We start from the raw sequence: 13,073 nt of genomic DNA on the forward strand, positions 1-13,073 counted from the left end.
TCCCGTGTAATCAGCCTTATTAGAACATTTTCCTGACGCCAATATTTGACCTCTAGAAGAAACATGCGGTAACCGACTAACCAGAATTAGGGAAACCGGTGAACTAGGGTCTGGACTTGGGCACCAGGGTAGAGAGGACTGGGGAGATTTCACGGTGGCCAGAGGGGCCATGGGAGAGCTGGTTGGATGATCCCAAAGGTCCTAGATCCTAGCCGGTTGGGGAGTCCTTGCGTATCTGGGGCAAGATTCAGCTTCTCTCCGAGTCTGGGAATTGGGAGCGCACATGCCAAGCTTCGGACTACATTTCCCAGAAGGCTCTACTCCCCGGGTTGTCGTAGTTTACAGGGCGTGGCTTGGAGGCGAGGCCGCAGTCGGCGAGCACAGTTGGGGCATCTCGCTGCTGCTCGGGCAGCCGCACCTGCCTCCCGGCGAGATGATTGGGGTCCTGCTCCTGCTCCTCCTTCTCCCCTTTCTCCTGTACATCGCTGCACCCCAAATCAGGTCTGTGCAAATGTACTGCCTTCCTCTTAGAGAAATCTTCAGGGCGCAGGGCGAGGGGAGACATACATTCTCATCGAAGCTCTGAGCTTCAAAAGGAGGACGGGAAGACTCCCTGCGGGGCTCCAAGTAGGGGATGTTCGGTGGGTCGGAGGAGGTCCAGCTGCCCGGGGAGAGGAGGGCGAGATCAGGAGCCCTCCGGGTCGTGGGAAGAGGCTGCAGCCGGAGCACCCTCTTTGTTTCCTCGATGCCAGTCGTGCCATCTGCAGCCCACTGTTTGCTCTCTTGTTGCTGTTGGATTGGCTTTTCCTCGGGGCAGATGCTGTAAAGGAGAGGAATGAAAGGGTTTCATCACTCTTGCCTTCTAACGTGCCTTAGCAGCAGAAGTAAAGGGTGGGGCGGCGTGGGGGACGGCGGTCCCGAGTCTTGCCCTGGGGTTTTGGGGTGAGGGGGAGAGGTTGAGGGTCGTGGTCTCTTCACCAGGTGATAATCAGCCAATGGCTGGCTTAGTGCCCCAGAGAATCAGCAGCGAGTTGCCGGACAGGCAGCCTGCTGATTGGTTCTGAGTAAGTCACCAGTAGTGACGGTGGACCTGTGACTGAAGAGAACACTCCTTCCCTCGGTAGGGATTGGGTGGGGTGGAAGGTCCGAGTGGAACTGGAAGGCGCGCTAGATCACCCTCCGCCGTTTCTTACACATTCACTCCTTCTTCGTTCCTCTCCTCGCTCGAGCCGATTCTCCAATTTTGTTGTTCCTCTGACCTCGCCGGGCTCCCACCTCTAGAAGCTCACACGAGTGCGATACTCGGATGAATACGCTGCTTTTTCTCTCTTTTCCGCTGCAACATCCTCTGATATACACAGAATCTCAGTGAAACGTTGAACGTGCAGCAGTCCATGGGGTCGCAAACAGTCGGATACGACTGAGCGACTGAACTGAACTGAAAATACTACTCATGCCTCAAAGAGATTTTTCTAATCAAAGTTATACCCCAAGGGTCATGTTCCCGACTTACCAAGCTAGGTCATGGGGCCTGGACCAGAGCTGGACTTTGGTAGCTGGTTGTCTCTTTCTTTCCTGCCGGTTAAGGAGAAGGAACAGCTGGGTTGAGGTCCTCGTGGGTGCTCCTGGAGGAGAAGCGGAATGGACGTGGGAAAACTGAGCCGGGAGGATTGTCTGAGGAGAAAGATACCTGCTGGTGGGCACCTTGCTTGCTTATTGGCCTGTTTGTTCTAAGCAGGAACTTGAGTGGCTAGCAGTGTGTGCTTTGCAATTTTCAGTGAAACATTTAAATTAAAAAATGCATATCCCAGTCAACTGATTTCTTTTGAATTGAGTCCCTAGGCTTTGCAGAGTAAAGGACAATCTAAGACCTAATACCTGTTTATGCATTCATTCCTTTGGAGAAGTAGGGTAGTGTATTGCTTAGGAAGAAGGACTTGTACTGATTAAACCAGGACTGGAATCTCAAGTTCTGCTCTGTACTTATTTACTTCATGTTTTGCCTTATTTTTAACTGTTCATGTGTAGGGAGCTGGTGGGTGGGGAGGAGGGTGATGGCTTTCATTTTGTCCCAGGTTGACAAGCTTTCATAATTGGAACTTTTTTTGTTGGGTAAGCTGTTTTATTCAACCATAAAGGCCATAACGTGCCCGTTTTATCGACCGATTAACACCAGGGAACCAGTTCTTTCTTTTTCTAGGCTGAGTCTTGTGATTTGCTCAGCCCAAGGAAGAGCTCCACCAAGAGCTCAAATATTCATCCAGTTCTTGTACTGCAAGGAGCTCAAGTTAAAAGTTGCCCTTACAATAGAATCATTTCTGTCCTTAAGCAAGAGCAGAAAAAATTTGAGCAAGAAAATCTTAAGAGCAGAAAACTTTTGTTTTCTTTCCTCCATTCTTCCTTCAGTCTGTAAAAGGATAGCCGTCAGCCTTGGGATGTGTAGATAAGGGGGTGTTGCAGGAGCCTCTGGCTAAGGCAAAGAAAATGAAGAACTGATAACTCTTCTGTCTGCAGGAAGATGCTGTCCAGCGGGGTTTGTACATCAACCATCCAGCTTCCTGGAAAAGTGGCTGTGGTCACTGGAGCCAACACAGGCATCGGGAAGGAGACTGCCAAAGAGCTGGCTCGAAGAGGCAAGTCTATCTGCTTTTAGTTCCCTCCCGCTACTAGTTTGTTTGTTTGTTTGTTTTTAATTGAAGTACAGTTGATTTGGGGCTTCCCTGGTGGCTCAGGTGGTTAAGAATCTGCCTGCAATGCAGGAGATCCAGGTTCAATCCCTGGGTCAGGAAGATCCCCTGGAGAAGGGGATGGCTACCCACTCCACTATTCATGCCTGGAGAATCCCATGGACAGAGGAGCCTGGCGGTCTACAGTCCATGGGGTCTCAAAGAGTCAGACACAACTGAATGACTAACACCCTTACAGTTGATTTTACAATATTGTGTTTATTTGTGTTAATCACTTTGTGTACAGCAAAGCGATTCAGTTATACATACATTCTTTTTTATATTCTTTTCCATTATGGTTTATCTCAGGATATTGAATATAGTTCCTGGTGCTATACAGTAGGACCTTGTTGTTTATCCATTCTATATGTAATAGTTTTCATCTGCCAATCCCTAACTCCCAATCCATGCAACTCCTCCCTTCTCCGCCTTGGCAACTACAAGTCTGTTCTCTGTGTCTGTGAGGCTGTTTCTGTTTTGTAGACAGCTTCATTTGTGTCATATTTAGATTCTACATGTAAGTGATATCATATGGTATTTGTCTTTCCCTTTCTGACTTCACTTCACTTAGTATGAGGATCTCTAGTTCCAACCATGTTGCTGCAAATGGCATTATTTCATTCTTTTTTACGGCTGAGTAGAATTCCATTGTATATATGTACCATATCCTTTTTATCCATTCATCTGTCAGTGGACATTTGGGTTTTTCCTTATCTTGGCTTTTGTGAATAGTGCTGCTATGAAACAAAGGTGCATGTATCTTTGGGGATTATAGTTTTGTCAAAATATATGCCTAGGAGTAGATTTCTGGTTCATATGGTAATTCTATATTTTCGTTTTCCAAGGACTGTTTTCTATAATGGCTGCACCAACTTATATTACCACCAACAGCATAGAAGTGTTTCCTTTTCTCCACACCCTCTCCAGCTTTTGTTATTTGTAGACTTTTAATAATGCCCATCCTGACTGGTATGAGGTGATAATCTCATTGTAGTTTTGATTTACATTTCTAATAATTAACAGTGTTAAACATCTTTTCATGTGCCTCTTGGCCCTCTGTCTTCTTTGGAGAAACTTCTATTTAGGTCTCCTGTTGCTACTGTTATTTTATCCCTTGCCATGATGACCATTTTCATTATTTCCTCCCAGGCTTGGAATTCAAGAACATTTGAAGGGCCCCACTGATCTGCGGATCTGAATGTTGTACATGTTCTACATATAATGGACATAATGAAAAGTGTTTATTTATTTTTCTTTCCTGATTTATTCATCAGATACCTCTTTGTGAAGTAGGGGTAATCCCTTTTTAGAAACAAACAGTAGAAAATAATATTTAACATTAGAATTAAGTCTTTGATGCTCACTCAGAAACAGAGCCAACAGTTTGTCTCTCTTATATGTTGGTTGACAGGAGCCCGTGTGTATTTAGCTTGCCGGGACGTGCAAAAGGGGGAATTGGTGGCCAGAGAAATCCAGATGATGACAGGGAACCAACAAGTGTTGGTGCGGAAACTGGACTTGGCTGATACTAAATCTATTCGAGCCTTTGCCAAGCTCTTCTTAGAAGGTAGGTGTCCAACTAGGGACTATGCTGTGGGTCTTGCAATCAACATGGAAGACTTAGCTAAAATGAAAAGATTCCTCTCCCTCTCTGACATCTAGAAATGCTAGACAAGATACAACCAAAAACTTTTGGATTCATAGTGGAACTCATTAGTAACAAAGGGAAATCCTCAAGAGACAGAAAAAAAAGTGACTTTGAAAACCCATAGCAGACTTCCTCAGTGGTCCAGTGGTTAGGAATCAACCTGCCAACGCAGGGGACACAGGTTCGATCCCTGGTCCAGGAGGATCCTGCATACCCCGGGGCAACTAAGCCTGTGAGCCACACTTTCCTAGAGCTTGCTCTCCACAACAAGAGAGTAGCCCCCTCTCGCCACAACTAGAGAAAGCCTACACGCAACAACAAAGACCCAGCAGAGCCAAACATAAATAAATAAATAAAATTCACCCAAAAATGTCATAGTAGTGCGTAAGAACTAAAGCCAAAAATCTCATATGTGTACCAGAACTCCATATGGGCTTTAAGGTCTGGAGTCCAAATACCCATATAGAGATAAGAGATGAGGCCTCAGGACGTTGAGGGCTGGGTTGCTGTACCTGAGGCTCCATGTCAGCCTGGGATGCACAGTCATCTGGTCCACAGTACAGGGGCTTAGAAAAAAAAACCCAGGCCAGCTGCTCAAGGATATGACAAAGAAGCCTATCGTCTGTCTAGGGGATGGATGAATAAAAGGTCATCTGCAAGAAATTAGAACTTCAGGCTGACATCATTTATGGGAGTGGGGGGAATTTCATTCACATCACTAACTGATGCGAGAAACTTAAGCTGAGAAATTAGCATAAAATCCTGTAGTGTCACATCAAAAGCAAGTCCAAGAGCACTCTGTAGACTTTTTCTCTCATAACCTAGGGATCTAGGCCTCCCAAGGAAACAACTTCCACTGATACATGCTTTTAGACAAAAATTACAAATGGTATGAAAAAAGACATCATAAGAGCGTTGGCAGTTGAAACAGAGGTGAAATCAGTGTTTCTTTGGGGGCCTGAAACCAAGTGGCAGGGAGGCGTACCAAACATCCTGTTTTTCTCTTGTTCTGGAATTTCTCATTCAGCTGGGGAAGTCTTTCTATTGGGAGAGATAGAACACTTCCCAAAAGCAATGAGTCAGTAGGTCCTGAATTGGAAAGATTGGAAAGGCCATTTGGTCATGTCATGTGGAATTTTTCCCTGTAGTAAGATTATGTAGGCTTCAACTAGGATCTTAAAATGAAAAACAATACAAAATAAATACGAAGGGAAAATAGAGGAAAGATTGAAGCCGTGCATCCCCCTTTTCAAAGCGTGGGTGCGGGGCGGATTTTGAAGACAACAGCCGTGGCTGGCCACGTGCACGCTCTGTCTCCTCTTCCCCGCAGAGGAAAAGCATCTCCACATTTTGATCAACAATGCAGGAGTGATGATGTGTCCCTACTCCAAAACAGCAGATGGCTTTGAGATGCATATGGGAGTCAACCACTTAGGTAAGAAATCTTGTCTCATCACAAAGCTAAAGGGACAGTTAAATTCTCATTGGAAAACTTAGGGTCATATGGTGCCTTCTTTGTGGCGTGAATGGACCTCTGGACCATAACAGACCATAAATATATTAATTTAATAAATAGTGTGGTCCTGCCAGAATGCTCAGGCTCCCTTGAGGTTCCCCCCATTTTTTAATCTGTGTTTTACATTCAGTTTAACTTAACCTAATTGGAGTTGGTGCTATGTTGCTTTCTTTGTAGCCACCCTTGTGGCAGCATCAAATGGAGGCCATCGGCTCTTAAACAGTTGTTACCGAGTCCAAGCTTACTCTGCTCACTGCACGACGGGCCAATGAATCCGAGAGGCGCAGTGTTGAGGCAAGGAAGAGACTTTAATAAGGAAACAGGCAGACTGAGAAGGTGGCAGGCTAGCACCTGAAAGTAACCATCTTATCAGGGTCTGGATTCCAGGTTCTATTATAGATCAGAGATGGGGATAGGTAAGGAAGCAAAGGAAAAAGACCATTAATCTTGCAAACATCTGCTGGAATGGCAAGCCTTCAGGCATGGGATGTGTTAATTTCTCCCTTCCTGCCATCCACAGGGGGACAGAGTTCTAAACAAAGGCACTTTTAGTTTAACCTCCAGGCAGAGGGGCAGGATTCTCTGAGGCAAACCATTCTGTATGATTTTAATAACAAAAGCAGCAAAGAGCAAATCAAATAAACAGTTCCATCACGGGGTCAGAATTGGCTTCCTCCCTGCAACAGTGATGTTATTCAAAGTTGGAATAAGATATGACATCATATTCACAAGGGCTTCCCTGGTAGCTCAGCTGGTAAAGACTCTGCCTGCAGTGCAGGATACCTGCGGTTTGATCCCTGGGTTGGGAAGATCCCTTGGAAAAGGGAACTGCTACCCACTCCAGTATTCTGGCCTGGAGAATTCATATTCACATAATCTAGACCTCTATCATAGAAGGATGTCGCATGTCTTTGGCTGTTCCTATGTGCCTACACTCTCATTGAACTTGTTCTGTAGTTAGTAATGAATTAATGAAGCAAAAGGCTTTATTACTGGATTCTCTGTCTCCCATAGCGGAGCCTGGCTCACCACTACTCCCTTTACCCCCACACTGGCCCTGAAATCTGTTAATTCTTTTTCTCATAGGTCACTTCCTCCTGACCCATCTGTTGCTAGAAAAGCTGAAGGAATCAGCACCATCGAGGGTGGTGAATGTGTCTTCCTTAGCACATCACCTGGGAAGGATCCACTTCCATAACCTGCAGGGCGAGAAGTTCTACCAATCAGGTCTGGCCTACTGTCACAGCAAATTAGCCAACATTCTCTTCACCCAGGAACTGGCCCGGAGGCTAAAAGGTAGGCTTAAAAGTAGTGAGTATAGAGACAGGAGTCAATGGGAAGTAGCTAAAAGTCACAGGAATCAGAGCTGTTTTCTGGAGCCCATCTGGTGGACAGCATCTGTTTTCATGGCTCTGCTTGGGTATGGTTTTAGTAAACAGCCCACAAATGAATGCTGGAGGTGATGAGGGAGTTCTGAAAGCTTGGCTTTGGCATTTACTAGCTGCACAACATGCAGCAAGTTGCTTAACTTTTCAAGACTTAATTCCTCATACGTAAAGTGGGACTGCTTCATGGGTTATTGTTATGATTAATTTAAGCCTCATGAGCAAGTCAAGGTTTTTGATTTCTAGATAGAATGGAGGGACCAAAACTGGTACTGGCTACAAACAGTAGGATAAAATAGGTCCTGGGACTATAGAGGGTGAGGGGGTCTCCCTAACAGCAAAGGTTCAAATAAAAGGGAAATGTACGCTTGAGGAAGGGAGTCTCCAGACACAACCAGAGGTTCGTAGCACAGTCTACTCTGGATTTCCAGTAAAGAGTAAGGAAATCCAATGTGGACAGTTAAAAGTGCTTAGACTTGAGGCAAGCAGATCAGGCAGAAGGAATCAGACATAGGCACTTCATCACTGGAACAGGAGTGTCAAACCACATGAACAGCTGTGAGATGGGGAGGAAAGGCTATGCCTAGGGCGTGATATCCTTTATCAGCTATAGATGGATCAGGAGAACTGGGTGGTGAAAATCAAACAAAAGTTGGTCAGGGTGCTATCGGGGCCTAGAAGTACAGAGATGGGTCCAGCTGTGAGGATCAGACAAGAGCAGAGGATGCACAAGTAAGGACACCTGATGGATGAGGATTAGGTGGGAAATAAGCTGTGATGCAAAGAAAGAAACCTGGGCATGATGAAGAGTTATTCATTCAGCCATTCAATAGCCATGTATTCAGGGCCCATGTTATTCTACACACTGGATTAGGGGCTGGGGGTGGAGTGGTTCACATCCAACAGGAGAGAGAAATAATTAGCAAGTTTTTATCCAGCTGTCCCATGTAAAATGAATCTAGTAATGCATGAATAATATTCACTGTGAAAAATGTTCCAATAATATGGAAGTATACAGAGTTAGAAATGAAAACCCCCCTTCACTTACTCTTCTCTGTCCCTCTTCTGCTTCCCCTCCGCTGCCTGCCCCAAGAAACCACTGTCAACAACATGACGTGCACCTCTCCAATTATTTTCTTGTGCATTTAACTGTGTATATACCATACATAAGTAACTGAAATTCCAACACAGTATTTTAGAGATCTTTCCATATAGTACTGGAGATTTGCCACCATCAGTGAAAAGGCAGCTTTAGAAAGGCAGTGATCAACAATGTCAAGTGCTTCTGAGCGGGTCCTGGCTCTGCTGCTTCCTGACAGTTAATAGCCACGCTGAGCCTGAATCGTAATCTGTGAAGTGAAGGTATACATTACTGTGAGGAGTGGTTGTGACAGCACCAGGAGAACAGAGTCCACAACAGGCAAATGTCCGTTCACGTCTCCTGCCCTCTTTGGCCATTCGGCATCATCAAGTCCTGTCTTCCCCTTTCTATATGGCTTCCTAGCATCAGGCTCCGGCGTCACGGTGTACTCTGTGCACCCTGGCACAGTCAACTCTGAACTGGTTCGGCACTCAGCCCTCATGAGATGGATCTGGTGGATTTTCTCCTTCTTCATCAAGACCCCTCAGCAGGGAGCCCAGACCAGCCTATACTGTGCCTTAACGGAGGGTCTAGAAGTTCTCAGCGGAAATCATTTCAGGTACAAATATGTCTGTTTTTGAAATGGAATTTTATTGCCTATAGGAAATTATTTGGATTTGTCTGATACACTATACCCTTTTTAAAAAAATTAATTATTAATTTATTTTGGTGGGGGCTGCACTGGGTCTTCATTGCTACCTACAGGGTTTCTCCAGTTGGAGCAAGCAAGGGCTACTCTTCATTGCGAAGCCTGGGCTTCTCATTGTTGTGGCGCCCAGGCTCCAGGCGTGAGGTCTTTAGTAGTTGTGAAACATGGGCTTAGTTGCTTTGGAGCAAGTGGGATTTTCCTGGACCAGGGATAGAACTCATGTCACCTCCACTGGCAGGCAGATTCTTAACCACTGGACCACTAGGAAAATCCTGAAATAGTACAGTGTGTTTTTTTTTAGTAATTTTATTTATTTTAGGCTGTGCTTCAGGGGCTTTTCTGTAGTTTGAGCGAGCTGGGGCTACTCTCCAGTTGCGATGCGTGGGCTTCTCTTTGCAGTGGCTTCTCTTTGCAGTGGCTTCTCTTGCTGCGGAGTCTGCGCGCTCTAGGGCAAGCGGGCTTCCGTAGTTGCGGCAAGTGGGCTCGACAGTCGAGGTCCCTGGGCTCTAGAGCACAGGCTCAGTAGTTCTGACGCATGGTGTTAGTTGCCCCGCAGCATGTGGAATCTTCGCAGACCAGGGGTTGAACCTGTGTCTCCTGCACTGGCAGGCCAGATCCTTTACTGTGGAGCCTCCAGGGGAGCCCCCAAACGGTAGTCTTAAAAATGGTTTCTCACGTGACTTAAAAGGTCGTGATTCCCTTTAGTCAATCATTAAACAAATAACCCTTCACTGAATCCCTGCTGTGTACTAGATGCAGAGAATACAAAAAATGAGTAAAAGAATTGTTCTTGAGAAACTTTTCTGGGCAGTAAAGAGTTGGGATATCTCTCCTCTATTTAATGGGGACTTAAAATAATTGGAATTACAACAGCGAAGAGAAGGTATGTGAAACAGATGGGACCTTATTACCATTTCTTTTTTTACGATTTTTTTTTTAATGTGGACCATTTTAACAGTCATTTTGAATTTGTTACAATATTGCTTCTGTTTTTGTTTTGTTTTTTTTTTTGGCAATGAGGCATGTGGGATCTTAACTCTCCAACCAGGGATCAAACCTGCACCTCGTTGGAAGGCAGTGTCTTAACCACTGAACCACCAGGGAAGACCCTGCGTTACCGTTTCTTTTCTCCTATCATCTTTTCCTTCTTTTGTTGGTTATGAAGCTGACTTTACTTGTTCTTTGAGTTTAAAAACACTTATAACTGTAGGTACACTGCTGAAAGAAGAAGCACTTTTTAAATCACTCCAACCATCTATGAGCAATGTAGTATCTCAGCCACATGACACCATACAACTTCTTACAGAGTTGACCTTACAGACATATTTGAACAAGATGGATATACACAGGTATCAGCCAGGCACTGATATTATAATTAAATATTTATTTATACACACACACACAAGGGGGATATAAAGACTAAATGATGTGTATTATATATCAAACAAACATTCTGATCCCAGGTGGTCTAGTGAGCTCCAAAATGGTTCTGGCCCCATTTTGCTCTGGGGTAAAGACTGGAGAATGAAGAGATAGGACAAACACTGGTCCTGTGAAGCACCCCGAACACATGTCATCCCCAGGTTATTTTTCTGTCGTGTTCCTTATGCCAGGCGGAGGGCAAACTGCATTCTTAACCTGTGTTCTAAGCCTCTCTCTTTTCCTTCCAGTGACTGCCATGTGGCATGGGTCTCAGCACAGGCTCGTAATGAGACGGTAGCAAGGCGGCTGTGGGACGTCAGCTGTGACCTGCTGGGCATCCCTGTAGACTGGCTGATGATGGCAGCTGGACCCAAGAGAAGCCTGAAGTAGACTACTTAGCACGCCCTGCCAAAATGATTCTCCTTCAGGATGGCCAAAACCTTGAGCACAAAGCACACCTTCCAACCTTGCCTGTTTGATGCCTGATGAAAGCCCAGTGTACACTGCCGGATTCATCCAAACACCTTGCATTTGTCCAGGATATTTTGCTCCTATTACTGCCCGTTACTAGAGATAGTATAGGCTAAGTAGACCCTCAGGTGACCTCCAAGCTCATCTTTTCCTTCTGAAGCCTCTTACCCAGGGGAACCTAAGCTGTGGCAGAGGTTGATTGATGGCACTTTGGATTAGTTTCTATCCTCTTTGTCCACAATGTAGTTCTTCTGAACCAAACAACCTTCAAGGGGAGGCATGATTTAGCCTCAGCTAAACTCTAGGAGTCCCAGTGGCTTGGCTCAAGGGCAGGGTTTGTCCTTCTTCTCTTAAGAAAACCACCATGGCACCAATATCTGAATTCTTTCAGCTCTTCACTGAATCTGGATTGTGGCATGGCTTTATCTCTGACAACCTAAAGCCACTGCTGCTAAAACACTTTCCCATGCCTAGATCACAGAAGAACTTCCTTTTCTAAGAAAGTGGAGTTTACTGGATGGCAGAGATTTGCGGAAAGGCAGAAATAAACATCAAATTTAAACTGTCATTCATTTTTCTGCTGTTTCTCAAATCAGCAAGAAGGTAGTGGAAAAAGCAGTTTGAAAAGATAGGCCACTTGACTTCACTTACTGACCCTGATTCATGGAGGCTTCCTCCTTGTGCCTTAGTTTCTCTTAGAAAACCAGAAGAGGAAGGCTATTTAATGATTGTCCCTGAGTATATCTTTGTGTGTGTTCTTGTGTTTTTAAGCAGTTGGGAGTATTCAAAATAGTCACAAAGGAACAGTATTAAACTGGACCCTATTGCCGATAAATAATCAGAGACAGAGCAGACCTGTGTCACTCAGCCTTTGATACAAATAGGAAATGAACTCTACCCAAGAAGCACATGGGTAGCAGGGAAGAAGTCCAGAAAAGAGCAGAATCCTGGAAGGTAATGCATGCAAAGGCAATGAAGGGGCTAGAAAAGAGTGTTTCTTTTTTTTTTTTTTTTTTTTTAATGCACAGCTAAAGATGGTAAAATCCAGCAATAGAAGAATTGAGGGTGACTACTTAGCAGCAACTTAGCAGCACCCTGTGTTCAAGCATGATAAGGCACTGTTGTAACAAGCATCTGTCAACCTATGTGGCAGAAAAGCAAAAACAGTCCCCCACCCACTCCAATTCTTTATTCAGCAAAATTATCTTAAGGATTGGTATTGGTAATTATGGTCATTTTAAAACTCTTTCAGGGCATTTCCTTATATTACCATGACAAGATTAAAATGCCTGCTGTATAGTTTACTTGAAGAATGTTTATCCAAAGTAATGGAAGTCTGAGAAATTGGAACACAAACATGTTCCATCACTTGCTTGGAGTACATTCTTTTAGAAGAGTTTGTGATTTTCTTGGACTAGTAATTACATGTTCACTTTGGTGGAGAAGAGTCATAGGACCATAGTCTTCTCATATTTGTAAATAATCTTTTGTTGAACTTGTTTTGACCATTAAACTATATATTTAGATATGGTCATTTTATGGAAAAATTGGAAAACTTTTGATAATAGTACAGAACTGAATTAATATTTTACTTAATTTATATTGAACTGTCAATGACAAATAAAAATTTTGATGATTTACCATGTTTTTATTTACCAGAATAAAACCTGTACTAGTTAAGCAAATTTAATTTGAGTCAACAGAAGAAAGCAATTAAATGAAAGTTTAATTACGGTCAAAAGAAGAAAATACTTTTCATTACTGTGGTTATGCAATCAGTCCTCATTCATGAGGATAATTTGTCCCAGAGTTTGCCACAGTGCAGTCTCAATTCAAATGTTATTTACTTGGGTTGTTGATAATTTGATTGTTCATTCACCCATTTCTACTAATCTTTTATGACACTGTTCAAAGACCACTTTTTCCAACCCAGGCTATTTATAATCTCCTTTTTGTACCTGCCCTTTCTGTAACGCAGTGCTATTCACTGCGACTAACAATCCCAGACTTTGCTATCTCTGAATGCTCAATGAATACTGGTGTCTCAGTGATAAAGAATCCGCCTGCAGTGCAGAAGACTTGGGTTCCATCCCTGGGTCAAGAATATTCCCCTGG

At 44.2% G+C, this 13,073-nt stretch overlaps 1 protein-coding gene across 1 annotated transcript; it reads left to right on the forward strand.

The window, feature by feature from the left end:
- The first annotated feature begins 342 nt into the window (after positions 1 to 342).
- RDH11 (retinol dehydrogenase 11) lies at positions 343 to 12,024 on the forward strand. Its single transcript, XM_040226225.1, has 7 exons — positions 343 to 501; positions 2,515 to 2,633; positions 4,138 to 4,293; positions 5,705 to 5,809; positions 6,977 to 7,186; positions 8,780 to 8,975; positions 10,736 to 12,024. Exons 1-7 carry the CDS (start codon positions 434 to 436, stop codon positions 10,875 to 10,877), a joined length of 996 nt encoding a protein of 331 aa, XP_040082159.1. The 5' UTR covers positions 343 to 433; the 3' UTR covers positions 10,878 to 12,024.
- The last annotated feature ends 1,049 nt before the right edge of the window (positions 12,025 to 13,073 follow it).

This window comes from Oryx dammah, unplaced genomic scaffold (genome assembly GCF_014754425.2).
Source record: "Oryx dammah isolate SB20612 unplaced genomic scaffold, SCBI_Odam_1.1 HiC_scaffold_26, whole genome shotgun sequence".
Lineage (NCBI taxonomy): Eukaryota > Metazoa > Chordata > Mammalia > Artiodactyla > Bovidae > Oryx > Oryx dammah.